This window comes from Miscanthus floridulus, chromosome 1 (assembly GCF_019320115.1).
Source record: "Miscanthus floridulus cultivar M001 chromosome 1, ASM1932011v1, whole genome shotgun sequence".
Classification (NCBI taxonomy): Eukaryota; Viridiplantae; Streptophyta; class Magnoliopsida; order Poales; family Poaceae; genus Miscanthus; species Miscanthus floridulus.
In genome coordinates this window covers 154135902-154161981 of record NC_089580.1, presented here as the reverse complement: position 1 = coordinate 154161981, position 26080 = coordinate 154135902, and the positions used below count along the sequence as shown (strand labels likewise).

The 26080-nt window shown below is 41.5% G+C and overlaps 3 protein-coding genes across 4 annotated transcripts; all 3 read right to left on the bottom strand.

The window, feature by feature from the left end:
• Positions 1-15526: 15526 nt before the first annotated feature.
• On the bottom strand, positions 15527-18571 carry LOC136544432 (transmembrane emp24 domain-containing protein p24delta9-like). The gene is made up of 3 exons (XM_066536599.1): positions 17675-18571; positions 15950-16026; positions 15527-15853 (listed from the first exon to the last, which is right to left on the bottom strand). Exons 1-3 carry the CDS (start codon positions 18137-18139, stop codon positions 15709-15711), a joined length of 687 nt encoding a protein of 228 aa, XP_066392696.1. The 5' UTR covers positions 18140-18571; the 3' UTR covers positions 15527-15708.
• Positions 18563-21393, bottom strand: LOC136544440 (uncharacterized). Of its 2 annotated transcripts, none has more exons than XM_066536607.1 (7): positions 20989-21393; positions 20786-20903; positions 20494-20602; positions 19849-19911; positions 19564-19587; positions 19361-19470; positions 18563-18587 (listed from the first exon to the last, which is right to left on the bottom strand). In XM_066536607.1, the coding sequence occupies exons 3-7, from the start codon at positions 20570-20572 to the stop codon at positions 18585-18587; spliced, it is 279 nt and encodes a 92-aa protein (XP_066392704.1). In that variant the 5' UTR covers positions 20573-20602; positions 20786-20903; positions 20989-21393; the 3' UTR covers positions 18563-18584. The 2 variants fall into 2 exon arrangements, with proteins under 2 accessions (XP_066392704.1, XP_066392699.1); XM_066536602.1 differs by lacking the exon at positions 18563-18587 and adding an exon at positions 18608-19135.
• A 290-nt stretch (positions 21394-21683) lies between these two features.
• On the bottom strand, positions 21684-25590 carry LOC136544423 (cystathionine gamma-synthase 1, chloroplastic-like). Its single transcript, XM_066536594.1, has 11 exons — positions 25075-25590; positions 24867-24970; positions 24695-24768; positions 24443-24611; positions 23917-23976; positions 23625-23828; positions 23453-23539; positions 22790-22897; positions 22597-22692; positions 22388-22506; positions 21684-22016 (listed from the first exon to the last, which is right to left on the bottom strand). The coding sequence occupies exons 1-11, from the start codon at positions 25463-25465 to the stop codon at positions 21896-21898; spliced, it is 1533 nt and encodes a 510-aa protein (XP_066392691.1). The 5' UTR covers positions 25466-25590; the 3' UTR covers positions 21684-21895.
• Between the last annotated feature and the right edge of the window lie 490 nt (positions 25591-26080).

Sequence of the window (26080 nt, the reverse complement as noted above, 5' to 3'; positions counted from 1 at the left end):
TTTCTTTTTTGCCACATATAAATCTAGATTCGAATATTGGAATACGAATGCAAAACAAATAAAAGTTGGATACATATGGTAGCATCCGGATATCTAATAAAAAGTTAAAAGAATATAAATAAATAACTATTTCAATCAAATATAAAACATTCATAAGGAAACTAATACAAAAGTATGGATACAAAAATATTAGTCAACAGCAAAAAAAAACAATAATGAATTAATATATTTAAATTTTAAGAAAATAATAATAAAATAAGGAATCGATATACGAAAACTTTATAACAACAAATATAAACTAAATCAAGTCAACATTGAAATAAAATTAGTATCTATATCTCAATATTAAATTTTATAGCACTGGTCATTAATCATATGTCATCATACTTTCTAAATAGTTTCATCATATTCATTATCGTTGGATATTTTGGATTTCTTTAATATGAAACTAAAATAGGATATAGAGAGAGAAGTTATGTGGAATAAATCGGGACATATCCATTTCAGCATCTATATTCTATACCAAAAATATATGCGAAATATACATATATCCAAATTTAAGATTTGTCGAATATAAATTTAATTGTTACTATTGTAGGGGTGGCTCTATCACCAGCCGCCCCTACAAATAACCCACATATAAAGCAAACTGCAGCACATTTTTCTTCCTCGAGTTACTCACTTCAACCCGTAAAAGAAAGGTAAGGAGGCCTTGGGCACCTTCCAATAATTATTGGACGGCTGGTACTACAGCCGTCCCTACAAATCGATTTGTAGAGACGGCCGGAGAACCGCCTCTATAAATATATGATTTGTAAAGACGGTTTGGTTGAGACGGTTAACTAAACCATCCCTACAAAGAGTAAGGAGCCGTCCCTAAAAAAAAAACGTTTCTGTAGCAGTGGTCGCTGATGGAAGAAGGGAAGCACGCTGCCTAGGGAGAGGGAAGAGATCAAGGGATTAACTCCAGCCGCACTGGCTCTGGCAGTAGAGAGACATGAGACAAGATAAGCTTGAGTGGTGACATGAGATCGATAAGAAGATACGGCTTGTGAACCTGGGGTTATGAGCGGATGCGAATAAATGGAGTTAGCTTGTTTGGATAATTTTTTTTTGGATCTGTGCATCTGGTTTACAAACAGCAACTCAACCGTAGACACAACCTTAACGTTAGTTGAAGGTCTAATAACGAGCACATTATTACTTATTTCACTCTTTGCTGATGCCACCAAAGTATTATTCAAATAAAACTGTTTGCATTATTCATTGCTATTAAAGAATTCTGAGAAAGCTGACCGTGTTCATTGCTATTCATTGCCCTTGCATCACATCAGGCGTCATGTTCTATGGCACATGTATGGACGACCGTGTGCAAGCTGAGGTGTTCAGCCCTTGTTTAGTTGACCTTAAAATCCAAAAAGTTGCTACAGTACCTGTCACATCGAATGTTTGCGGTCCGTGTATGGAGCATTAAATGTAGACGAAAAGAAAAACTAATTGCACAGTTTGGTGGAAAATTGCGAGACGAACGTTTTAAGCCTAATTAGTCAATGTTTGGACACTATTTGCCAAATAAAAATGAATGTGCTACAGTAGCCCCAAAATCCAAATTTCACGAACTAAATAAGGGCTCAATTGAATATGACGAGTGCACTGAGATTTGACGTTGCACTGCCATGATTTGAAGGGAAGGGAAGGGCGCAGAAGGGAAGGGAGCTATGCACCGCCATGATTTGAAGGAAAGGGAAGAGAGCTGGGTTTGATTGGACTTTGCATTGCTGTGCAGGTGCGTGCAGGCTTGCATGCGGCAGGGGTACCGGCGCTGTCGCGTCACAGATTGTGGCGCAGTATTGTCGTGTCCTAATTCATGGCGCGGCAGGCTCTGCCTTATCAGCGGTCAGTGAATCCAATCGTCGTCATGTTAGCTCTCTGCCGCGCCAGCATGCATGGCATGGTATAGGTATTTGGCCGCACCAGGTGAAAGCTCTAGTTTAGTTTTGGTTAATTGATGAAACTCTAAGTGCTAACCTAGTTTATCAAAGTGATTATGAGATAGGTAGCACTACTTCAAGTGATGAAGCAATGTTGAAGATCATGACAATGGTGATGACAAGGTGATGGTCAAATGCTTAAACTTGGAAAAGAAGAAAGAGAAAAACAAAAGGCTCAAGGCAAAGGTAAAATTGTAGGAGCCATTTTATTTCGGTGATCAAGACACTTAGCGAGTGTGATCATATTTAGGATAGATAGCCGTACTATTAAGAGGAGTGAAACTCGTATCGAAATACGGTTATCAAAGTGCCACTAGATGCTCTAATTCATTACATATGCATTTAGGATCTAGTGGGGTGCTAACACCCTTGAAAACGTTTGTGAAAATATGCTAACACATATGCACATGGTGATACACTTGGTGGTTGGCACATTTAAGTAAAGGTGAAGAAGATAGAGTTGAAAAGGAGTTAGTCGCGCTGGTTTCAAAGCTACCGGACGTGTCCGGTATGGTGACCGGACACGTCCGGTATTTAGCGACGTACTCAGCGACCGGACGCGTCCGGTCGCCACACTAGACGCGTCCGGTGTGAATTAGCTAACACAGTGCTCGGCAGATCAGTCGATCGGACGCTGGCAGCGTCTGGTCCGGTGTGACCGGACGCATCTGGTCGTCGGTGGATGCTTACTGTACTCGACCAGACGCTGAGGCTCAGCGTCCGGTCAGTTTCTATCAGACGCATCCGGTCGGCCCTGACGGCTTACTGGACTCGGTGGCTCAGCGTTCGGTCATCTATGATTTAGCGTCCGGTGTGGGCGTCCGGTCGTAGGCGAATGGGCAGCAACGGCTATGATGGTTTGAACAGGACATGTGGTAGTCTGGGGGCTACCGGACGTGTCCGGTATTCACGACCGGAGCATCCAGTGCTGCGTCCGGTCAGTTGGACTGCAGCGTCCGGTCAGCTCGCGTTATGCCCAGTGAAGGGGTATAACGGCTCTATTTGATGGGGGCTTCTATTTAAAGCCCTATGGCCGGCTCAAGATCACTCTCTTGCACATTTTCATTAACATAGCAACCTTGTGAGCTTAGCCAAAGCCCTCCTACTCATCTCCATCATTGATCCATCATCTTTGTGAGATTGGAAGAGAATTCAAGTGCATTGCTTGAGTGATTGCATCTAGAGGTACTTGGTATTCGTGTTGCGCTACGAATTTCGCTTGTTATTCTTGGTGGTTGCCACCACCTAGACGCCTCGGTGCAGTGGTGGAGGATCGGTACGAGTTGGTGATTGTTCGTGGCCGTCTCCGGTGATTATGAGCGGAGTTGTACCTTCCCCGACGGAGTGCCAAAAGGTAACTCTAGTAAATTACTCGTGTCATTAAGTTACCTCACTTGTGGGTAGGTTTTTGCGGTGTCCAATCGTATGGATGAGGTTTGTGAAACACCTCTTAGCCATCGAACCACCAAGTATTGGTCGACACAACGGGGACATAGCGTGTTGGCAAGCACGTGAACCTCGGGAGAAAATCGGTTATCTCTTGCCCATTTGGTATTCTCCCGGTGATTGGTATATATTCACCTTGTGATTGGTTCATCCCTCTACACGTCGGTATAATCACCCTACTCACTCTCTTACATTCTTGTAAACTAGTAGTAGCAAGCTCTTTTGTATAATTGGAATTGAGAGCTTGTTTTTATATTTAAGTTTGCTTAGTGAGGCTCTTTAAAGTAGAAAGGTTGAGAGCTCTTAGTGAGTAGTATCATAGTAAGTTGTGGGTCTAGCTATCATTGCAACTAAAATTGTTGGATAGGTGGCTTGCAACCCTTGTAGAGCTAGAGCAAGTTTGTATTTTGCTATTTGTCATACTAATCAAATTGCTCTAGTTGATTTATAGATTTTTTTAATAGGCTATTCATCCCCCTCTAGCCATATTAGGACCTTTCAAGTGGTATCAGAGCCGTGGTCACCGTTTGATTAAAGGCTTAACAACCTCGATGTTAAATTATGGCTCAAGTTATGTTCAACCATGTGGGGGTAAACCACCGTTCTTTGATGGCATATGCTATAATTATTGGAAGAGAAAGATAAGGATGTATCTTGATTCAATCAATGATTAAGTATGGGAAGTGACCGAGAATGACTATGCTATCATTGATCCCGATGATCCCACCAACCAAGATAAGATCAACAAGCAATGCAATACAATGGCTCTCAATACTATATACAATGCCATTGATTCCAAGGTGTTTGAGCAAATCAAGGATTGTAAAAGAGCAAATGAGGTGTGGAAGAGATTAAAGGAAACATATAAGGACACACCGGTGGTGAAGAGTGCCAAATTGTATATCCTCAAGGATAAATTAACAAGCTTCAAGATGAAGGAAGATGAGAGCATTCTAGAGATGTTCCATCGTTTGCAAGTGATTGTCAATGATTTGAAGACATTAGGAGAGAAGATCAAAGATGATGATGTCTCTCATCGATTCTTGATGTGCCTACCTCCAAGATTTGAGATGTTGAGATTACTCATCATAAGAGAAGGATTGAAGAAGATTACCCCCAACCAAGTACTAGATGATGTTATAACACAAGAGACATACTGTGTGGAAAAGGAGGGGAATGACAAGGAGTACAAGACGGAAGAAGAGGACAAGAAGAAGAAGAGTGTAGCATTTAAGGCTAGCTCATCATCATTCAAGAACAAGGGCAAGTCAAAGAAAGAATCAAGTGATGATGATAATCTTAGTGACATTGATGATGAAGCCATGGCTCTATTTGTGCGCAAGATGAGCAAATTCATAAAGAAGAAGGGCTATGGTGCAAGAAAGAGAAAAGATCACACCAAAAATAAAGAGTATGTGAGAAGATGCTACAATTGCAAGAGCCCCAGTTATATTGTAGCAAATTGTCCCTACAATAGTAATAATGATGAAGATGAGAAGAAGAAACATAAGAAAGATAAGAATGAAAAGAAAGAGAAGAAGGAGAAGAGAATGACATTCTAAAAAAAGAAGTGTGGAGGCTATATAGTCACTTGGGATAGTGATGGTTCATCAGATGGTGATAGCTCTAGTGATGATGACAAAAAATTCATCAAGAGAGCACTAGCAAGCATCGTCATCAACAAGAAGCTCTCCATCTTCGACACTCCATCGACATGCCTTATGGCAAAACCTACCAAGGTAAAATATGATGTGAGTGATGATGATGAATGTAAAAGTGATGCTTATAGGAGCGATGATGATGATGAGGAGGAGTACTCCAAGGAAGAGCTCATGGACATGTGTGAGCAAGTGCATACTTGCTTTGAAATGAAGAGAAAGGAGTGCAAGGAATTGAACAAGAAAGTCAAATTTTTTGAGCAATTCCTTGATGAGCTCAATGCCACTCATGAGAGGCTAATGGAAGCCCATGAGAAGCTTGGCAAAGCTCATTCTAAGCTTGAAAAGGCTCACTCCTCTCTCATTGAGTAAGTCAAAGTGGAGAAAGCCAAGAAGGAGCAAGTGATCATAACATGAGATGTGGACTAATATGTGATCTTATTGATGAATCTATTTTTATTGCTCCCACTAACACTTCTTGTAGCACTACCACTTCCACTTCACCTTTGAATGATGGTCTCACTTGTAAAACCTCACTAATGGTGGAAAATAAGACCCTCAAGAAGGAGGTGAATGAGCTCACTCATGCCTTTGGCAATGCCTATGGTGGAGATGCCCACTTGCTAAAATGATTGGGTAGCCAAAGGTTTTCTCTCAACAAAGAGAGATTAGGCTATACCCCCAAAAAAGGCAAGGCGGCCTTTGTCACTTCCAAAGTTAGCTTTGTGAAGGGCAATGGTCGGTTTTGCAATAGATGCAAGCAAGTTGGGCATATAGAGCAAAATTGCAAGACTAATAAGAATAAGCTACCTAATGTATCCTCAATTAAATTTAATTCTTGTTACATGCTTTTCAAGGGTGCCAATGGTGTGAAGGCTAAATTCATTGGTACACCAATTATGGGCCCAAAAAAGAAGGCCATTTGGGTACCAAAGATCTTGGTAACTAACCTACAAGGACCCAAGCAAGTTTGGATACCTAAAAAGAATTAATCTTCTTTTGTAGGTCAATTATAAAGCGGGAGGAAGGCATTGGGTGCTTGATAGTGGGTGCACACAACACATGACCGGTGTTCCAAAAATGTTCAATTCAATCAATGAAAGTAAGAGCAATGGGATTGATAGTATCATATTTGGTGACAATGGCAAAGACAAGGTTAAAGGGCTTGGTAAGATTGCAATATCCAATAACTTGAGCATTTCCAATGTGCTACTAGTAGAGAACTTGAACTTTAACCTATTATCGGTAGCTTAATTATGTGATCATGGTTTCAAGTGCATATTTGATGTGGATGATATAGAGATCATAAGTGTAGATGGCTCTAACTTGATATTCAAAGGATTTAGATATGAGAATCTATACTTAGTTGATTTCAATGCTAGAGAAGCTCAATTGTCAATATGTTGGATCACTAAGTCTAGTATGGGTTGGTTATGGCATAGAAGGCTTGGTCATGTTGGAATGAAATAATTGAACAAGTTGATTAAGCATGACTTAGAGGCTTGAAAGATGTCACATTTGAGAAGGATAAGTTATGTAGTGTATATCAAGCCAGAAAGCAAGTTGGTAACACATATCCTAAGAAGAACATGATGAGCATATCTAAGGCATTTGAATTGATGCACATGGACTTGTTTGGACCAACCACATACACTAGCATTGGTAGAAACAAATATAGATTTGTGATTGTGGATGATTTCACTAGATACACATGGTTGTTCTTTCTTGTCGACAAGGGTGATGTGTTTGCAACATTCAAATTATTTATTAAAGGCATTCACAATGAGTTTAAAACAACAATCAAGAAAGTTAGAAGTAACAATGGTAATTAATTCAAAAACACTAGAATTGATGAGTTATGTGATGAATTTGGAATTAGACATCAATTCTCGGCCAAGTATACTCCTCAATCAAATGGACTAGTTGAAAGAAAGAATAGAACATTGATTGATATGGTAAGATCAATGTTGAGTAAGTACAATGTGAGTCATTCATTTTGGGCCGACGCAATCAACATGGCTTGCTACTATAGCAATCGACTCTATTGTCACCCCATAATAGAGAAGACACCCTATGAGCTATTGAATGGAAGAAAGCCCAACATAGTATACTTTCGGGTTTTTAGTTGTAAATGCTACATATTGAAGAAATACACTAGATTGAGTAAGTTTGAAAAGAAATATGATGAAGGCTTCTTGCTTGGTTACTCCACTACTAGCAAGGCTTATAGAGTTTAGAATTTGGCTAGTGGTACTCTTGAGGAGATTCATGATATGGAATTTGATGAAATAAATAGTTCCCAAGAGGAAGATGAGAATCTAGATGATGTAAGAGTCACTCAATTGGTCAATGCAATGAAGAACATGGACATTGATGATATAAGGCCTAGAGAGGTGATTGATGTTGAAGATGACAAAAACCAAGTGCTCTCTAACTCAAATGTGCAAGCTAGTAGTTTTCATGATCAAATCCAAGCAAGCACTAGTAATGGCAATGTGCAAGATCAACAAATAGATAGTTCATCATCTCAACCAAGTGATCAATCAAATGCTAGCAATCAAGTATAAGTGCTTCAACCAACCAATGTTGCAAGAGATCATCCATTGGACACTATCATTGATGATATTTTAAGTTGTATGCAAACAAGGTCAAGATTAGCTTTATTTTGTGAGCATTTCTTATTTGTGTCATCCATAGAACCTAAGAAGATAGATGAAGCTTTGAGGGATATTGATTGGATCAATGCTATGCATGAAGAGCTAAACAACTTTATAAGAAATCAAGTATAGGATTTAGTTGAGTGGCCTAAGGATCATAATGTGATTGGAACCAAGTGAGTCTTTTGGAACAAGCAAGATTAAGATGGGATAGTAATAAGGAACAAAGCAAGATTAGTGGCTCAAGGTTACACTTAAGTTGAAGGTCTTGACTTTGGAGAAACATATGCCCCGGTTGCAAGATTGGAAGCAATTAGAATCTTGTTAGCCTATGCTTGTGTCCACAACATCAAGTTGTACCAAATGGATGTGAAGAGTGCATTTCTAAATGGGTACATTAATAAGCTTGTGTATATTGAGCAACCTCCCGGTTTTGAAGATGAAAAGAAACCCAACCATGTTTATAAGTTGAGAAAGGCTTTGTATAGATTGAAGCAAGCACCTAGAGCATGGTATGAGAGATTGAGGGATTTCCTACTCTCTAAGGGATTCAAGATGAGAAAGGTTGACACCACTCTCTTCACCAAGAAGCTTGGAAATGACTTGGTTGTAATATAAATCTATGTTAATGATATCATCTTTGGATCAATAAATTAAGAATTTTGTGAGAAGTTTAGCAAGATGATGGCAAGTGAGTTTGAGATGTCTATGATTGGAGAGCTTAGTTACTTCCTTGGTCTTCAAATAAAGCAAATAAAGAATGTCACATTTGTGAGTCAAGGCAAGTATATCAAGGATATGCTCAAAAAGTTTGAAATTGATGAGAGTAAAACTATTAGTACACCAATGGGAACAAGTGGAAGCTTAGATAGTGATGCTAGTGGCAACATGGTGGATCAAAGAGATGTATCGGTTTATGATTGGAAGCTTACTCTATGTGATCGCATCAAGATCGGATGTGATGTTTAGTGTATGCATGTGTGCTAGATTTCAAGCCTCACCAAGAGACAGTCATTTGAAGGCAACTAAGAAAATATTGAGTTACTTGAAGCATACACAACATGTTGGATTATGGTATCCCAAAGAAGCAAGATTTGAGTTGATTAGATATTCGGATTCTGATTATGCGGGATGCAAAGTTGAGAAAAAGAGCACATCGGGCATATATCAACTATTGGGAAGATCACTTGTGTTTTGGTCATCAAAGAAGCAAAATAATGTAGCACTTTCAACCGCCGAAGCGGAGTACATTTTAGTCGGTAGTTGTTGTGCTCAATTACTTTAGATGAAGGCTACCTTGAGTGATTTTAAAATCAAGTTCAAGCAAGTGCCATTGCTATGTGATATTGAAAGTGTCGTAAAGCTCACCAACAACTCGGTTCAACACTCAAGAACAAAGCATATAGATATCCGTCATCACTTTATAATAGATCACCAATAAAAAAGGAATATTTGCATAGAGAGTGTGGGCACCGAAGATCAACTTGCCAACATATTTACCAAGCCACTTGATGAGAAGAGGTTTTGCAAGCTAAGGAATAAATTGAACATACTTGACTTCTCCAATATGTGTTGATGTACCCCCACTATATGACATGCCTCTCCCTCGAGCAAAGCAAGGTAAAATTAATTGACATGTCATCCATCCATTGCTAAGGACGTGTTTAGTACATCTAGTCATTCCTATCATGTCCTAGGCTCATTCATGAAAATCAAATGAATTTGATGCTTATATGGTACCACTATTGCTTGTATGTTTGAAATGATCTAGTGGTAGCATATGACATGTTTGTGGGCTTATACACCTAGTGTTTGATTTAGAAAATGAGCTATAAATGTTTAACTCAACATGGTACAAGATAACCCTTATTTGGAGGTGTGAAAAAGCTTATCCTTGGATCAAACCGAGTTAAATATCTTTTGTAAGTAATCTAGATTGAACTAAATTAGGAAAATGATCCTCATTTCATATGGTTTCACTCCAACCTATCTATAATTTGAGCTCACCTTTTGTGCTAATTGTTGACAAAGGGGAATAGAAACAAAGATATGAGCGATAGAGGAGAGATATGATAAAAGAAAAGGATTAATTAAAACTTTGAGCACACAAGTAGGAGGAGCAAGCTCACAAACTTATATGATGCATTTGAATGAATATTTCATATATTTGCTTGCATGGTACAAGTTCTTAATTTTAAATATACATGCTTGTGTGGTGTATGCTAGTTATAGGTTTGAATGATGAAATAAAAAACTAGCATGCATAGGCTAAGTAACTAGACTTATATTCATTCTATGGAAACTAGACCCTTGCATGTAATGTTGATCTCATAGGGTATTCTAGTTTTTATATATGTCTAGTTACTAATGTTGCTAAGGATGGTATATTGGTGCACTCTGGTTGGTATCACGCTTCAAAGGTCCATCTCTTATACCTTAAGCATCATTTAGTAGAAATTGACTCATATATTTCCTATCTAAGCATATGTGCAAGCTACAATCTAAACTCTTAGCACATATATAGGGGGAGCAATTACTACCATTTGGAGTTCATGAAACTTGTCCATATTTTTTTACACATGGTAAATATGCTTGGGCAAGCAACGTGGATTTAATTAAATCTCAATTCATATCTTTATAAAAGGGTTGTCATCAATTACCAAAAAGAGGAGATTGAAAGCTCTAGTTTAGTTTTGGTTAATTGATAAAACCCTAAGTGATAACCTAGTTTATCAAAGTGATTATGAGATAGGTAGCACTACTCCAAGTAATGAAGCAATGTCGAAGATCATGACAATGGTGATGGTAGGGTGATGGTTAAATGCTTAAACTTGGAAAAGAAGAAAGAGAAAAACAAAAGGCTCAAGGCAAAGGTAAAATTGTAGAAGCCATTTTGTTTTGATGATCAAGACACTTAGCGAGTGTGATCACATTTAGGATAGATAGCCGTACTATTAAGAGGAGTGAAACTCGTATCGAAATACGGTTATCAAAGTGCCACTAGATGCTCTAATTCATTACATATGCATTTAGGATCTAGTGGAGTGCTAACACCCTTGAAAATGTTTGTAAAAATATGCTAACATATGTGCACATGGTGATACACTTGGTGGTTGTCACATTTAAGTAAAGGTGAAGAAGATAGAGTTGAAAAGGAGTTAGTCGCGCTGGTTTCAGAGCTACCGGACGTGTCCGGTATGGTGACCGGACACGTCCGGTATTTAGCGACGTACTCAGCGACCGGACGCGTCCGGTCGCCACACTAGACGCGTCCGGTGTGAATTAGCTAACACAGTGCTCGGCAGATCAGTCGATCGGACGCTGGCAGCGTCTGGTCCGGTGTGACCGGACGCATCTGGTCGTCGGTGGATGCTTACTGTACTCGACCAGACGCTGAGGCTCAGCGTCCGGTCAGTTTCTATCAGACGCATCCGGTCGGCCCTGACGGCTTACTGGACTCGGTGGCTCAGCGTTCGGTCATCTATGATTTAGCGTCCGGTGTGGGCGTCCGGTCGTAGGCGAATGGGCAGCAACGGCTATAATGGTTTGAACAGGACATGTGGTAGTCTGGGGGTTACCGGACACGTCTGGTATGCCGACCAGACGCATCCGGTATTCATGACCGGAGCGTCCGGTGCTGCGTCCGGTCAGCCCGCGTTATGCCCAGTGAAGGGGTATAACGGCTCTATTTGATGGAGGCTTCTATTTAAAGCCCCATGGCCGGCTCAAGCTCACTCTCTTGTATATTTTCATTGACATAGCAACCTTGTGAGCTTAGCCAAAGCCCTTCCACTCATCTTCATCATTGATCCATTATCTTTGTGAAATTAGGAGAGAATCTAAGTGTATTGCTTGAGTGATTGCATCTAGAGGCACTTGGTATTCGTGTTGCGCTGCGGATTTCGTTTGTTACTCTTGGTGGTTGCCACCACCTAGATGGCTCGGTGCAGCGGTGAAGGATCGACATGAGTTGGTGATTGTTCGTGGCCGTCTCCGGTGATTGTGAGGAGAGTTGTACCTTCCCCGGCGGAGTGCCAAAATATAACTCTAGTAAATTGTTCGTGTCATTGAGTTACCTCACTTGTGGGTAGGTTCTTGCGGTGTTCAATCGTGTGGATAAGGTTTGTGAAACACCTCTTAGCCGCCGAACCACCAAGTGTTGGTCGACACAACGGGGACGTAGCGTGTTGACAAGCACGTGAACCTCGGGAGAAAATCGGTTGTCTCTTGCCCATTTGGTATTCTCCCGGTGATTGATATATATTCACCCTGTGATTAGTTTATCCCTCTACACGTCGGTATAATCACCCTACTCACTCTCTTACATTCTTGCAAACTAGTTGTAGTAAGCTCTTTAATGTAATTAGAATTGAGAGCTTGCTTTTATATTTAAGTTTGCTTAGTGAGTCTCTTTAGAGTAGAAAGGTTGAGAGCTTTTAGTGAGTAGTATCATAGCAAGTTGTGGGTCTAGTTATTATTGTAACTAGAATTGTTGGATAGGTGGCTTGCAACTCTTGTAGAGCTAAAGCAAGTTTGTATTTCGCTATTTGTCGTACTAATCAAATTGCTTTAGTTGATTTGTAGATTTTTTAATAGGCTATTCACCCCCCTCTAGCCATATTAGGACCTTTCATCAGGGCAATAGGTGCGGCCAAAAATATTAGTTTAAAAAAAATGATGATGCTAGATTTAAAATTAGTTTTCAAAAAGTGTTAAAATTAAAAAAAAATCCAGTGCGGCAACTAACCGTGAACGCGATTGAACTGAAAAGGCTACGTGCGGGTGCGGTAGAGTCCGGAGGGAGAGGAACTTGTGTTGTGACTTCTGGTAGCAGTACTCCACCGATCGAGCCGACATTGGTGGTCCTTGCGAATCTAAAACCCTTTGGACATATATATTTCCTCTCGCCACAAATTTAAATCTTTTATTTACTACGTAGCAAATATCAATAAAAATATTTTATTTAAAATAAAAAAGTAAAATATTATGAATTGTTGATATGAATCTCATGTCGTCAGCTTATACAAAATCTTAGATGTTCATTGTCATCAAATCTAACAATGCATGTCGGATAAATCTAGATGACTTTATATATATTTATTAAAACCAAAATAAATACTGTGTTTGGATTCCAACTGACATGAATCGGCTTGTATGAATTTTTACTGTTTATACTGAAAAATACTATTTATATTAAAATATTATAAGAGAAAAATACCGTTCTAATTGAAAAAAGAAACCGAACAAACCTGTGACCACCGGAATCGCTTTTACAGTTGCAATTGCAAGCGGAGATGGGATTCCCGCGGATGTTTGCCTGCGGCCTGCCCACACACCTCGGGATTCTGCCGCACCGGCGCCAGTATCATTTTTACCAACTTCACGCTGGAGGAGCTTGCACGTGGAGACAGATGAGCTTTATTCGTTCGTGAATAAAAAAAATGGCAATGCGTATCGCCTGCTGTTGACTCTCCAGCGTAGCGTGCAATCTGCAGGATCGTAGTCGTATTGACTAGATAGATAGATAGTAATTCGCAAAAAAAAAAAAAAACAGACTAGATAGATAGTAACGTGATTTTTTAAAATAAAAATTAAATTGCGTTCAAAAAATAAAAAAAATGAAAGAGTTCATGATAGTGGTTTCCAAACTCCGATACATATATATTTTCTTCACAACGGTTTTTGTTTTGCCCATATAGAACACTGTAGTAATTGCATATATATGGAGAACAAATTTGCGGTCAAATGGTTCTGCAAAATTGCAAGCTTGAGACGTGAACAGTTTTTTTATGCGTGTTTGAAGCAAAAAAAAACGCCAATAGTTTCATTTGACACTACAAGACATAATAAAAAATAAAATTAAATCTGTTAGCGCCAGTTGTTTAGATGCACGTGTATTTACCTCAATAAACATATGTTAAAGTGGATTAAGGTGGAATTTATTGAGATTGATACATGGGCATCCTGCATCCAAACAAACCCTCTGATGGATTGGGTACATCCGGTTGCTGTCATAAGATGAGAAATATGAGACAATGCAACCTTTCAACGTCAGGCATCTTTGACATTAGCTCCGAGCCTCCGAATTAGCGATAAGCCATTATTGTCAAGTGGCCTTCAAACATGGAATAACATCTTCAATCATGGTGATGTAACCGCAAGAATCTTCTCATGAACTCTCAGCTAGCCTATGCGTATAACACAACTAGAAGGAATTTGGGGTGTAAGGCCATGCTCGTTTCGCTGAAATTTGGCTGATGCTAATTTCTTATAAGAGAAATATTGTTCCTTCGCTGAAAGGTACTGTTGAAGTAGTGCCGAAGAATATGACGTAATGTGTAGTGACATATACCAAAACCAACCGATTTGGTCAAATTCAAAGATATGGGACGCACTTTCCTGAATTAATTCATATAGAGCTCCTGTCAAAAGGGGTAATAACCACGTCGGAAGGATCATTGGATTTACCCAGCTTGATCCGCTTATTTTTTCATCCGGAACAATGTTTTTCTCTCACAAATTCATCCAGCATTCCTCCAAACCATCCAGATTCCTCCAGAGTTCAGACAAGCGAGCAGGCCATACAATTTAGGCATTGTTTGGATGCATGTGTATCCAACTCAATCCACATGTGTTGGAGTGGAATGAAATGAAATTTAGTTTAATTCCACTCCAATCTACTTCAACGCATATGGATTGAGATGAATACATGCGCAAGACACGGATGTTGTTTCCATCAATGGGGTGCTTATATTGCTACTATGACTACTCTTTATTTTTTTAATGAACCGGTAAAAAAGCTGCCCGCTACATAAAAAAGAAAAGAAAAGTAGCCAAGGGACACCGTACAACCACACCAAAAACACAAACAAGAACTCTACAGTGCAAAAAGCAAAAAAAAAACAAGCACTGTTTATTCATGCGTCTGTATTTCCTTTATAATAATCAAATTATAACATCCAAAACACCGCACGGTACCCCACAAGCAAGTTTTGGTGGAAAGTGGGTGTGACGGCAGAGTTTGCATGTAAAGGAGGTCAAGCAAAAAGTTCAGTACCTCACCTTCACTTTTAAGATATATAATAACAGATCTGGTCTTGAACGCGTCTACATCACACGATTAACTCAGCGCCGGTTTAGTTGGCTGGATTTTAGAATTTGGGTTAGTGTAGCACTTTCGTTTTTATTTGGTAATTAGTGTTCAAACTTAGACTAATTAGGCTCAAAACATTCGTCTCGCAATTTTTAACCAAACTGTGCAATTAGTTTTTTTCATCTATATTTAATGCTCTATGCACGTATCGCAAGATTCGATATAATAGATACTGTAGCATTTTTTGGGAAATTTTTTTTGAACTAAACAAGGGCTCATGTCGAAAGTCTGAGCATAAATACTCCCTCCGTCTAGTTCCCAAGAAGTCAATCCGTTTAAACTTCGATCAAAATAGAATATATTTTTATAATAAATTTATTTGAAGATATAAATATTAATATTATTTGCTATAAACTTAGTCAAACTTAAACTACTTTTATCGGCACAGATTCCCATAATTACATTCTTTTCTGGGCGGAGGGAGTAACTACCAAGTGCGTGGACATTAGCATCCAAAAATTCTTAGATTTCATCAGGATTTTAGGGCCTGGGTTTTGATGCGGCAACCGGATAGATGCAAAATACTCCTGTGGGCCAGAACGTCACACAGAAATTCCAAGAGAGCATAATTATTTGGCGAAAGAATTTGAACAACACACTTCAAGACCAAAGAACTAGAATTTGATGCCGCCTTTGCACTTTGCATATATTTAATTTTGTCCTAGGAAACTAAAAATCAGTATTTATCAACTCGATCTGCTATATCTTTGTTCCTCAGAAGAAAATCTACATCCACTAAACATCAAAGAAGAAAAGGTAACAAAAAAATTGTGCCTCAAAATGTTCTGTAGTAATGAAAAGAATTATAGTAGCTTCTTTCTTTCAAAGAAGTTTTTCAGGTGCCATAACTGCAAGCCCGCCACTGATAGGCAGATGGCGAGCGAGACGAAACCAAGCCAAGCCATCCTTGAGTTTGTTCTCCTGTTCAGTTCCTGCATTTCTACTTCCCTGAAAGAATAATAGGCAGTGTATGATTAATGAGATGTGATAAATTTTGCAAAACATAAAACTGTATTCTGGGTCTTTTTGAGGTTGAGTACATGCCTTTCACGAAGGTAAAACATTTCTTCATGGATAGATCTGATGTTATCCTCCAGCTTCCTGAGCTCCAATTCCATCATCTACACAACCAGGGCCATATATTAACAGAACTCCTTTCTTTATTCCTCAAAGGACAATACAAATCCATTACAATTACAGATATCCAGGATTTGCCAATTGCACATACTGCTGTTCGTTACAAATTTTTTTCTAGTCCATTTATCTTTTAATGTATCATAATCCATTGATATCAATAGCTTGCTCCTCCTTGTGCTTGTTTTTTAGTTTAATCGAGTTTTATGGTGTATCTTGGCTGTAGCGTCTATAGACTGCTCGTGTTGTATGAGACTCTTTCATATTCTCCTTCTTAATGAAAAAGGTATGCATCTCTCCCCTTTGCACAAATTATTTATAAAAAAATAAACAAATAATCTAATTCTTCCGTCATCTGGTGATCAGTGATCAGGAGCATCTGACCTGACATCCTGACATCTGGTGATCAGTGATCAGGAGCTCCCGGTGCGGCGGCTGAAAAGCTGTAAGCAGCAGGTGCCGAAAGATAACAGGGCCTTGTTTAGATTGCCTTAAAATTTCAAGTTTTTTCACTCACTCTCTATCACATCAATTTTTTGACGTATGCATGGAGCATTAAATGTAGGTAAAAAAAATAACTAATTGCACAGTTTGATTGTAAATCACGAGACGACTCTTTTGAGCCTAGTTAGTCCATGATCAAACAAAGTTTGTCAAATACAAATAAAACGTGCTACAGTGTCCAGATTGCAAAAATTTGCAATCTAAACCAGGCCTAGGAAAGGTCTTGGTTTTGGCAGTCATTCTGATGGCTTGGTCACTATGGAATACGGAGTACTCAAGAGTTTTCAGGCAGGGCGTGTTCAGTATGGTCAATCTTTGCGATCACATCAAGGAGGAGCCGAACCTTTGGGCAAGAGCAGTAAACAGGGTGGTGTGATTCCTCCTGGTTCCTGTTGCTGATCCACTAGTAGGCGCTAGTGTTTCCTGTTGGCATAGTTTGTGTGTTTAGGCTTTCGGCCTTTTCAGTTTTAAGTCTTTCATTTCTTCTATGTTCATCAGGTAGTTGTGTTGGCCTGTGCAGGTAGCTGTTCGTTGCTGTTTTCTCTGTTTCTCAGTGTTTGTAATTGGTTGTAAATTACCTTTTGTTAATATTTGCCCAGGCACATTTCAAAGAAAAAAAATCAGCCCATAGCCAGAGCCAGAGGAGATGCGGCCTGTTCGCTGGTTGGTTTCTGAGCTGGTTTAAGCTGGCTGGTGCTGGTTTTATGTGAGAGGAAAACACTGTTGGTTGGCTTATTTAGGCTGATTAAAACCAACAAGCGAACAAGGTGGTCTCCTGCGTGTTTGAGAGAGAAAAAAAGAAGAAGAGCCAGAACCTAGAAGAGATAGCTTATTAGATGCTGTACCTCAAACAAATGTAGTATCTATATGTAGTTTAAAAAACAAGGTAGTACATATGTTATACAGCAATCAAACATGCACTGGCCATGCATCTTAACTTCACATGCGATCTCTAATAAACTAAGTGAAGTGCTGTGGATTTTCTTGGACCTATCCGAGATCTGAATCGTAGTCAGCAATTCTAACATACAGCCTACGTGTCAAGTGTCAATGTGTTGGTCAGTGAAGCGAAGAAAGAACAGATTAGAATTAGATGAAAGGAGGAGGACGAGGTGGAGGAGGAGCACTCACTTCGACCTGACCCTTCTTGGCGACGGCGCTCCAGTCCCTGGCGGAGACGCCGCTGCGCCAGTCGAACTCGAACGCGACGGTGGCGGGCGGGCGGTGATCGGGCGCCCAGAAGCAGGCGAGGTAGTCGCCGGCCTCGGAGGCCGTGAAGGCGAAGTTGCCCGAGTGCACGTTCTCCGCGTAGTGCAGACTGTTGCCGTAGGGCGAGGTGACCCGCAGCGAGATGCGGTGGGAGTCCGGGAGCTGCTGCTGCTGGGACGGTGACGACGACGACCAGGAGGAGGCGCCGTCGTCGGGGGCCATGACGTGGTACTTGCCGACGGCCATGGCGCCGACCTTGATGTCGTCGGAGATGCACTTGGTGTGGCCCGAGAGCAGGTCGAAGCGGAGCGCGCCGGCGGGGTTGGCCGCGGTCGCGAGGACGAGCAGGAGAGGCAGCAGGAGGCACCCGCGGATGCGCGCGGCCATGGCGGGTAGATCGAGGGCGGAGCGCCGCGGTGTTCGATCGAGGATGGGAACGGCAAAAGGAGGCCTCGCACGAACAGTCTGGGCCCTTTTGCTCTTCCTACTGTAATACGTACGGTACTCGTACCGAATACGTATTTGACCTTTCTTTTTTGCGACGACAATCAGCCTGATCGGCTGGGCTTATTAAATTTCCAGCCGGAACAGCACACCAAACCAGCCAGCAGTACTTCTTCACGATCCAACATCAAACAAGCCCTTTTCTCTCACATCAAATTAGCCAGCAGTACTTCTTCACGATCCAACAACGAACAAGCCCAGCCAATCAAACAATCTGAATATGTAGCATATGTACCACTTCACTTACGTTGGGTTAAGCCAATCTCTTCTGAGAGCACGTACGCATGACGCACTCCTTCCATCGATGCGTAGTATGCTGTCAAATACACTACTGTAACAGACTGTCACAAATTGTTGGTCAGATTACCTCAACTCGTGCTCTCTTTGTTTCCCATATACTTGGGCCAAGTTTATCGTTGCCACTGGTTCAACGAGCAGAGCTTCGGACCACTTGCGGGCCAAGTGATCACTATAGTAGAGTTAACAATTACTAGCAGTTTAGCCGGACTCCGTGAGTTCAAGAAAAATATTCACTTCGACATATACTATGATAACTAGGAGGTACCCCACGGGTTAGCAAGGACGAATTATAGCACATCATATTATTACACATGGAACAAAAAGATCAGTAACGTTAGTTACATATGGATTGTCATTTGAGCCCTTCATAGAATAATGTTAGCATAGTACAGGGCTGTTTCAGTTGGACATAGATACTCATTTTGCCATGGGCGAAAGAACTTTCAATGTTTGGCAAAGCCATGCACCTGGCGAGCGAGGTTAGTTATGGGAATGTGTTCCATCAGACCGATTACGATCGTAAAAGATGTGTAGGTCAAAGACGAAGACAACACGAGGACCTGGAACTGTGTAGGCAGACTGAAAAGCATGTAGTTTAGTTAAAAAAAAGAGAGCTGTGTAGGCAGACTGAACATGGGCCTGTTCGCTTGAACCTATCAGCTTTCGCAACAAAACAGCTTCAGCCGACTTATCAACCGGCTTTAATACCAGCCGAACAGGCCCATGGTATTTGGGTGTACATATTGCAGCAAAAGTAAGGTTTACACATATAGGGTTACTACTGTACTCGTAGTAAATTGTTACCTTATAATGAGCAGGGAGACGTTTAGTAGCCTGTGTTATGGCAGAAAGGGTAATGTCAACATAGCAGAGGGCCCGTGTAATTGTTACATGAGGATAGTACGCACTATGGACTAAACATGAAACAGTAATCTGAATTAGAGAATAACAAATTAGAGGTGATTGATGGTAAAGAAAGCTGAGGATAGCAAGAAGAGCTGACCAACCTGAGTACATAAATTGCATATCAGCTGAAATTCATGGATCAGTGCCCACAATCCATGGAAGAAACAAAACAACAAAGCAATTATTAAGATCAGATAACCAATTGTAGACAATGTTGTAAAGGCATATACTACCATGGTTACGTACCACCAAGAGCTATAGCGTTAATATATAGGAATGGATTTAGACTGCGAAAAAAATAATGAATGCCAAAACCAATCAGAATATGCACAGAACAAAGATACAAAGTAGTTGCAGAAGGTCCACATGAAGAGCGCCGTCTGTACCTCTCAGTAACCTACTAAAAGGGCAATGGGCCCTATTGTCCATGATACACAGCCTGCAAGAACCTGAAAGGAACATAAGAAAAAGCCTCACTTGCAAACACAAACACTTAGCTCGATGAGATGAAATTGACCCTGACCCAATCTTTTATGCGGCTTCCCCAACAGGCACCTAATTTTTTAATGCATTTCAGGTCACTACGTACTTTACAAAATATATCAAATGGTAAGCCAAGCTCTGAGTATGTACTGCCCAGCCTATCGTAATCTGAATTAAACCTAAGCAAAAGCTTTTATATGAAATGTAAACACGTAGCACAGCAGAATGGATTGTAACCTATTTCTGAGACTTCTTCAGGAGAGACGTAATCACTATGCAAAGTTAGTCATGACATTACACATTGATCTAAAAATATTCTACAACATCTATGCATAGACCAATGTCATGTGCCATAGCACAGTAGACAGCACGCTGGCCTGAAACAGAAGAAGCACAGAAATGGCCGATCGAGCTGCTGGACATTGGCAAGCTGAAGGTTGGCATAACCATGCCAGCATGGATAAAAAAGAGCACATTAGTCTTTTAAAATAGGGAAACATAAACTGCATGTTGGAGAAGTAGAAGGGTGAAATGCAATGAAACGTTACCGATGCAATTGATGCTATCATAAGGAAAACCTAAATTTAGGTCTGCACAACATGACATGAAATTAGCACATGGCATCATTATGTTAAGCTTGTACACCTCCTAAATATTCTGCAAATTTGACAAACAATAGGCAATCATTCAATAACATACTGAGCATGTGTTTGATAACAAATATTTACTGGTCTCTAATAGAAAATCCAAAACTGAACTACACCTACACGATGATGACCTGAACATTGAGAGAACTACAGAATTCAGCACTACCACACTGTTGAGGAAATTGCCAAATACCTTGAATCGTCTATCATTATTTATCATGAGCGCTTAGCAATGAAGAAGTTTGGCTCACATGGCGTGCCTGTCACATGATGCAGGAGGAGGTGGGCACTATTAGCGAGAGGGAGGGGCCCTGCAAATGAATTTTCATGTGCATATCAATATATCATATGGAAAGATTGAGACGATAAAAAAAAGAAAAAAAAAGGAGAGCATACCTGCTGCCCCCATCTCACTGGGCGACCGCGGAGGGCGCTTGGTGCCTTCCTGCGCCAGCGGGCAGCGGACGCGGCCGTACGCGCTGCCGTCGCTGCTGCGGGGCCATGGCGCGCCCCAGCGGCGCCCTGCGGGCCGCGCCGCGCGTCCTGGGGAGGGTGCAGGTTGGGGGGCGCTCCACAAGGGTGTCGTCGCAGCTGGCCGAAGGCGGGGCGAAGTGCCGCGACGGTGCGCATGGATGCGGTGAGACCGGCGGAGGGCGCTGGCGGTGGAGCTCGCAGACGGGGGAGAGGAAGAGCAGGCGTAGGCTGCGAGGCGGATGGATGCGGTGAGACGCCGACGGACGTGCTTTGACGGGTCCGTGGGGAGCAGGCGGAGGCTGGCGTTGCTTGGCATGGTGGTTTCTGGAAGCGGGCGTGGCGGCCATCCGGGCTGTGCAGACTAGATCGAACAGCCAGGAGCAAAGAACTATGGATGAATAGTGATCTAGGTGAGGGAAACCGGTAGTACTGTAGCTAATTCACCGGGATTAGATATCTTTATAGATAGATAGATTCCTCGTGACAATTTTCCCTCTTTTATTATTGTGATTAAGGACTTCGTGCTCTCACACTAAACGGCAAATGCCAAAGAAAACACTAGGGGCGTGAGTTCATCCCACAACCGGGCACAATTCTAAAGCAAAACAACAAGTACATCGGACAAGACCAATGTATTTGGCAAGTACAATTAAGTGCAACACTAGATCACGCTGGATGCAGCAACCACACAACTTATTGAATTTGAAGAATAAAATAAGCAAAAAGACAACTCATTCGCAGTCATCAGCTCATATATCACCACGGATCTCTACAGGATCCAAGACAACCATCACCTCATAACTTCATTAATGCAAACGGATTGGAGTGCTTAGATCTTCTCGAGGGCCTGAACAAGATCATTCTTAAGATCCTCGAAATCCTCCACTCCAATGCTGAACCTGATCAGGTTGTCCTTGATCCCATAGATGTCCCTCTGCTCCTTTGAATCCCTGTTCACAAGCCGCAAAGCTCAAAAATTAGCACAAGTACGTCATTTTGTTTTGAATGTCTCAATACCAAAAACATTATTAAGGCCCTGTTTGGTTCCAAATAAGTCACCTACTTATAAGTTAAAAAGTGAAAAAAGTGACTTATTTTGCCAAACACCACCAACTTATAAGTCACCCCTGCTTATAAGTTTTAAGTTGGTTCACCCCTGCTTAAAACTTATAAGTCACCCTTTTTCGCGTGAGCCCACACCTTTAGTGAGCTTATAAGTCATCTACAACCAAACAGGCATGTCTTATAAGTCACTGGTTTTCAGTCACCTGACTTAATAAGTCACTGACTTATAGAAACCAAACAGGGCCTAAGTTCTTACCAGTAGGACATGATGGCAGGCTGATCAATTATGCTTTCACAGCCTCCGAATGAAGGCGCATGATAAGGTATCTTAACAGAATCAATGAATCTCCTTGTCCCATCAAAGTCTCCAGCAACCTACACAAGAAAAAAAATGAATATAATTGAACTATGTCATGTTCACAACAATTTAATACACCGTATAATGGAGTCAAGAATTAAATTTACCTCAAAACTAACAACACCACCAAAGCCAGTCATTTGACTCTTGGCAATGTGATGTTCAGGGTGACTAGGCAAGCCAGGATAGTAGACATGAGCAATCTGGGAACAAGAGATAATATCATTAGTTAAAACAATGGAAACATGGAATACCACTAGTTTGTATACATACATCAATAAAAGAAAACACAGTTCACACCTTTGGATGTTCCTCTAAAAACTGGGCCATCCGAAGAGCAGTGTTATTCTGACATTGCACACGGAGATGCAGTGTCTTCATGCCTCGAAGGATAAGGTACGCAGCATTCTAATATCACAGCACAAAACAGTTATGAGCCAGAGAACCGATTATTCATTGCACCATATAGTAAGAGGATAAGACAGATATTGAAGGTGTGAGAACAGTGGATTTGAAACAAGGGTAACAAAGCTCACAAAACTACAGATATGGGGGTGTCCTACTATTCAACTTGTGAAACAGAGTACAACATGAGCCATTTCACTTTCAGACAAGCATAACTTGGAAATAATATTTCGTAAAGTGGTAGCACAGTCTGTCACATAAACCTCCGAATTAATTATTGGATATACATTGCAGTGCACAGAACATATTCTATTTCTTCCTTTCCATAATTCTAGTTCAACACACTTTATGGAAGTTAACAGAGAACTGAATGCAGCTTGTGATACTCAGAAAGGGCAAATTATTTTTCTAACCTAAATATATGCGACTAAAGAAAATTACATGATTTTCTACCTATCAAAAAATAGAAGCCTGTAACTATGGGAATCTGTAAATACATACAACCTGTGCAAGGAAGATGAAATAAATGGAAACAAAATTTTAACAATCTAAACTTACCGGGTTTAGAACACCACCAACTACATGGTGATAAGTACGAACTTTGGAAACTAACTCATCTCTGCCACTGACACATCCTCCAATAACCTGGGAAATTGAAGTATTGAATACTCTAGTCAGTGCAAACACATACCTTTATTGAGAGGAGATGGGTTTCAGTATATCAACTCACATCATTGTGTCCAGCAATGTACTTCGTTGCAGAATGAATAACTAGGTCAGCACCTAAAGTAAGTGCCTTCTGATTGATAGGGGAGGCAAAAGTACTGTCGATACAAAGCAACGCTCCCTTGCTATGGCACATATTTGATACATGCTCAACATCAATGCATCTGAGAAATGGATTTGTAGGAGTCTCCGTGAAAAAAAGGGATACCTGACATGACCACAAGATTAGGCTACATTTGATAATGTATGTTTTTTGTTGCCACAATCAGGGGCAATGGAAATGATATCACACTCACATTATTGTTATCCATCGCATTTTGTAGAGCATCCATGTCAGCAGGCCTAATGACAGTCATCTGGGCATAAACAGTATCACATAATAAGTGAAGCATGATAAACATTGGTATACAAACTCACAAAGTGTTCTCGCTGCATTTCAACTGGTAGATATTGTGATTATATAATAAATCTTATTGCGAGGGATCCTAAAATCTATTACCATAAGAATTTTTTACTTGAGTTAAATCCTTTTGCAGATAGCCAATACAATTGACATTGCAGTACAAAGAATTAAAGTTTGAAGCCATACTGTACTCCCAATAGCCAGTAGTTAAGCTACTCCTATTGGCTCATGCTGAAGTAACTGGACTTTGTAGAGATTATTAACTCGATAAGGACAACACAACTGAGTAATTTTAACTAGATAAGAACAAGTTCATTGAAAACGCACTACTGTAGAGCAGCGGCAGTAAGACAATTAATTGTTATAGCTGATGCCCCATCCTAAAAACAAGTAGAGCTTAAAGGATAGCATGGTATTACCGAAATTCCCCTCTTAGGGAGCTCAGTTTCCATGTAAATCCTTGTCTTACGATAGCAATCCGTGGTGGTGACAATGTGCCCACCAGCTGGGACGAGTGCACTAAGCATAGCCACAGCTGCATACATCCCCGACGCCACAAACACCGTGGACTCTGCTCTCTCCAGGGCGCTGGACCATCAGAACACACAACTGTTTAGGCTCCAACCAAATGCAACCAACAAGGTGTCGACATTTCCACTACCAAACATCACCTCATCTTCTTCTCTAATGCCTCCGTGGTCGGGTTCCCATACCTCCCGTACTCGAAACTAGCATGCCTCCCCTCCTAAAGAACAGATAAAAATTTAAAATTTCCGCGTCAGATCTGTCAAATTCGACAAGAGCAAGCACGAATATTCATTTGGGGAAGGGAATCTGTCGAACCTTAAAGTCGATTAGCTCTTGCGAGTTGTTGAACCAGTAGGCCGACGTGTTCACTACTGGCGTGGTGATCGCATCCGTGGCGATCCTTCTTCCCAGCCTCTCCCCTGTTTCAGATAAAAAGGCAGCAAAGCCACAAAGGAATCATCAAAAGGAAAAGGCATGTATCCTAGATCTTAAAGCAAAGAGGCGAGCTAGCTGGGTACGGTACCCGCGTGGACGGAGAGGCTGGCGTCGGAGCCGAGCAGGTTATGCTCGGCCAATACGACGGTGGACGGCTGCGCAACCTTAGCGTTGGGGACTGCGCTGACCTCCGCCGCCGCGGAGGCGGCGGCGGCGGCGGCCGATGCGGCCGCGGCGTGGGAGGAGGCCACGCCGCGGGCGCGGCCGCCGCCGCCGCCTGAGTGCGGGCGAGCGGCGGGGCAGTCTGACCACGCGGCGGCGACGATCTGCGCGACGCCGATGTTGCTGCAGTTGCGGCGTGCCTTGGTGCTGAGCTGGCGGACAAAGTTTGGCGGGAAGCGGAGGATGGTGGCAGAGGCCAGGGCGCCACCGGACTCGGTGGAGAAGACCGCCTGCGGGGTGAGCGAGACGGTGGCCATGGCGTAGGAGGAAGGAGCTAGGGTTTCGGCGGCGGCGCGGGGAGGGACGCTTGGCTCGATCGGTCGCGGCGGCGCGGGGAGGGACGCTTGGCTCGATGGCGGTCGCGTGGCCTTCGAAATGCGGTGCGGTTTATTTGTAGTGGCAAAGACCGTCAGAGCGCGTTCACCGCTACGGGCACCAACTCCTAGCTGGCTAATTACTGTGTAATGGGTAGGTGGTTAGTTGTATAGGCTATGACTCAGTTTGGATCACCTAATTAATAGTTGTATGGACCTAGCTAACAGGTGAGCTAATTGTTAGTTGGATATTTAAGTCTAGCAGTAATCAGATATCACACTAAGAACTGATACCGGCCTATTCAAATTTGTTACCATTGCCCAAACAGCTCGTGAATATCTCATTGTATTGTAAGTAAAAGATAATCTCTATCCCCTACATTCCATGGGCACTTGATCTCACATCGTCTATTGGTCCAGTGTCCCTCGCGCCAAAGCTTTACAATCTAAAATCCAATGTCCCAAAAACCTATCACCCCTAATTTATTTGTGATTGATGTCAATTGAGAAGTTTGTCAAATGCAATATGAAGTGTGAAAAAAATCTAATTTTCTTTTC

Bases quoted from the DNA above. Each gene is read 5' to 3' on its own strand.
- LOC136544432 (XM_066536599.1), bottom strand. From the start codon at position 18,139: ATGGCCGCGCGCATCCGCGGGTGCCTCCTGCTGCCTCTCCTGCTCGTC. The intron at 16,027-17,674 runs GTGAGTGCTCCT...CTGGTTGTGTAG, and splicing joins CCAAGAAGGGTCAGGTCGAA to ATGATGGAATTGGAGCTCAG. The intron at 15,854-15,949 runs GCATGTACTCAA...TTATTCTTTCAG, and splicing joins ATGTTTTACCTTCGTGAAAG to GGAAGTAGAAATGCAGGAAC.
- LOC136544440 (XM_066536602.1), bottom strand. From the start codon at position 20,572: ATGATGCCATGTGCTAATTTCATGTCATGTTGTGCAGACCTAAATTTA. The intron at 19,912-20,493 runs GTAACGTTTCAT...TGTTCCTTTCAG, and splicing joins TGATAGCATCAATTGCATCG to GTTCTTGCAGGCTGTGTATC. The intron at 19,136-19,360 runs GTAACAATTTAC...CATGCTTTTCAG, and splicing joins GTCTCCCTGCTCATTATAAG to TCTGCCTACACAGTTCCAGG.
- LOC136544423 (XM_066536594.1), bottom strand. From the start codon at position 25,465: ATGGCCACCGTCTCGCTCACCCCGCAGGCGGTCTTCTCCACCGAGTCC. The intron at 24,971-25,074 runs GTACCGTACCCA...TATCTGAAACAG, and splicing joins CAGCCTCTCCGTCCACGCGG to GGGAGAGGCTGGGAAGAAGG. The intron at 22,693-22,789 runs GTGTGAACTGTG...TCTTGTTCCCAG, and splicing joins TTTTAGAGGAACATCCAAAG to ATTGCTCATGTCTACTATCC.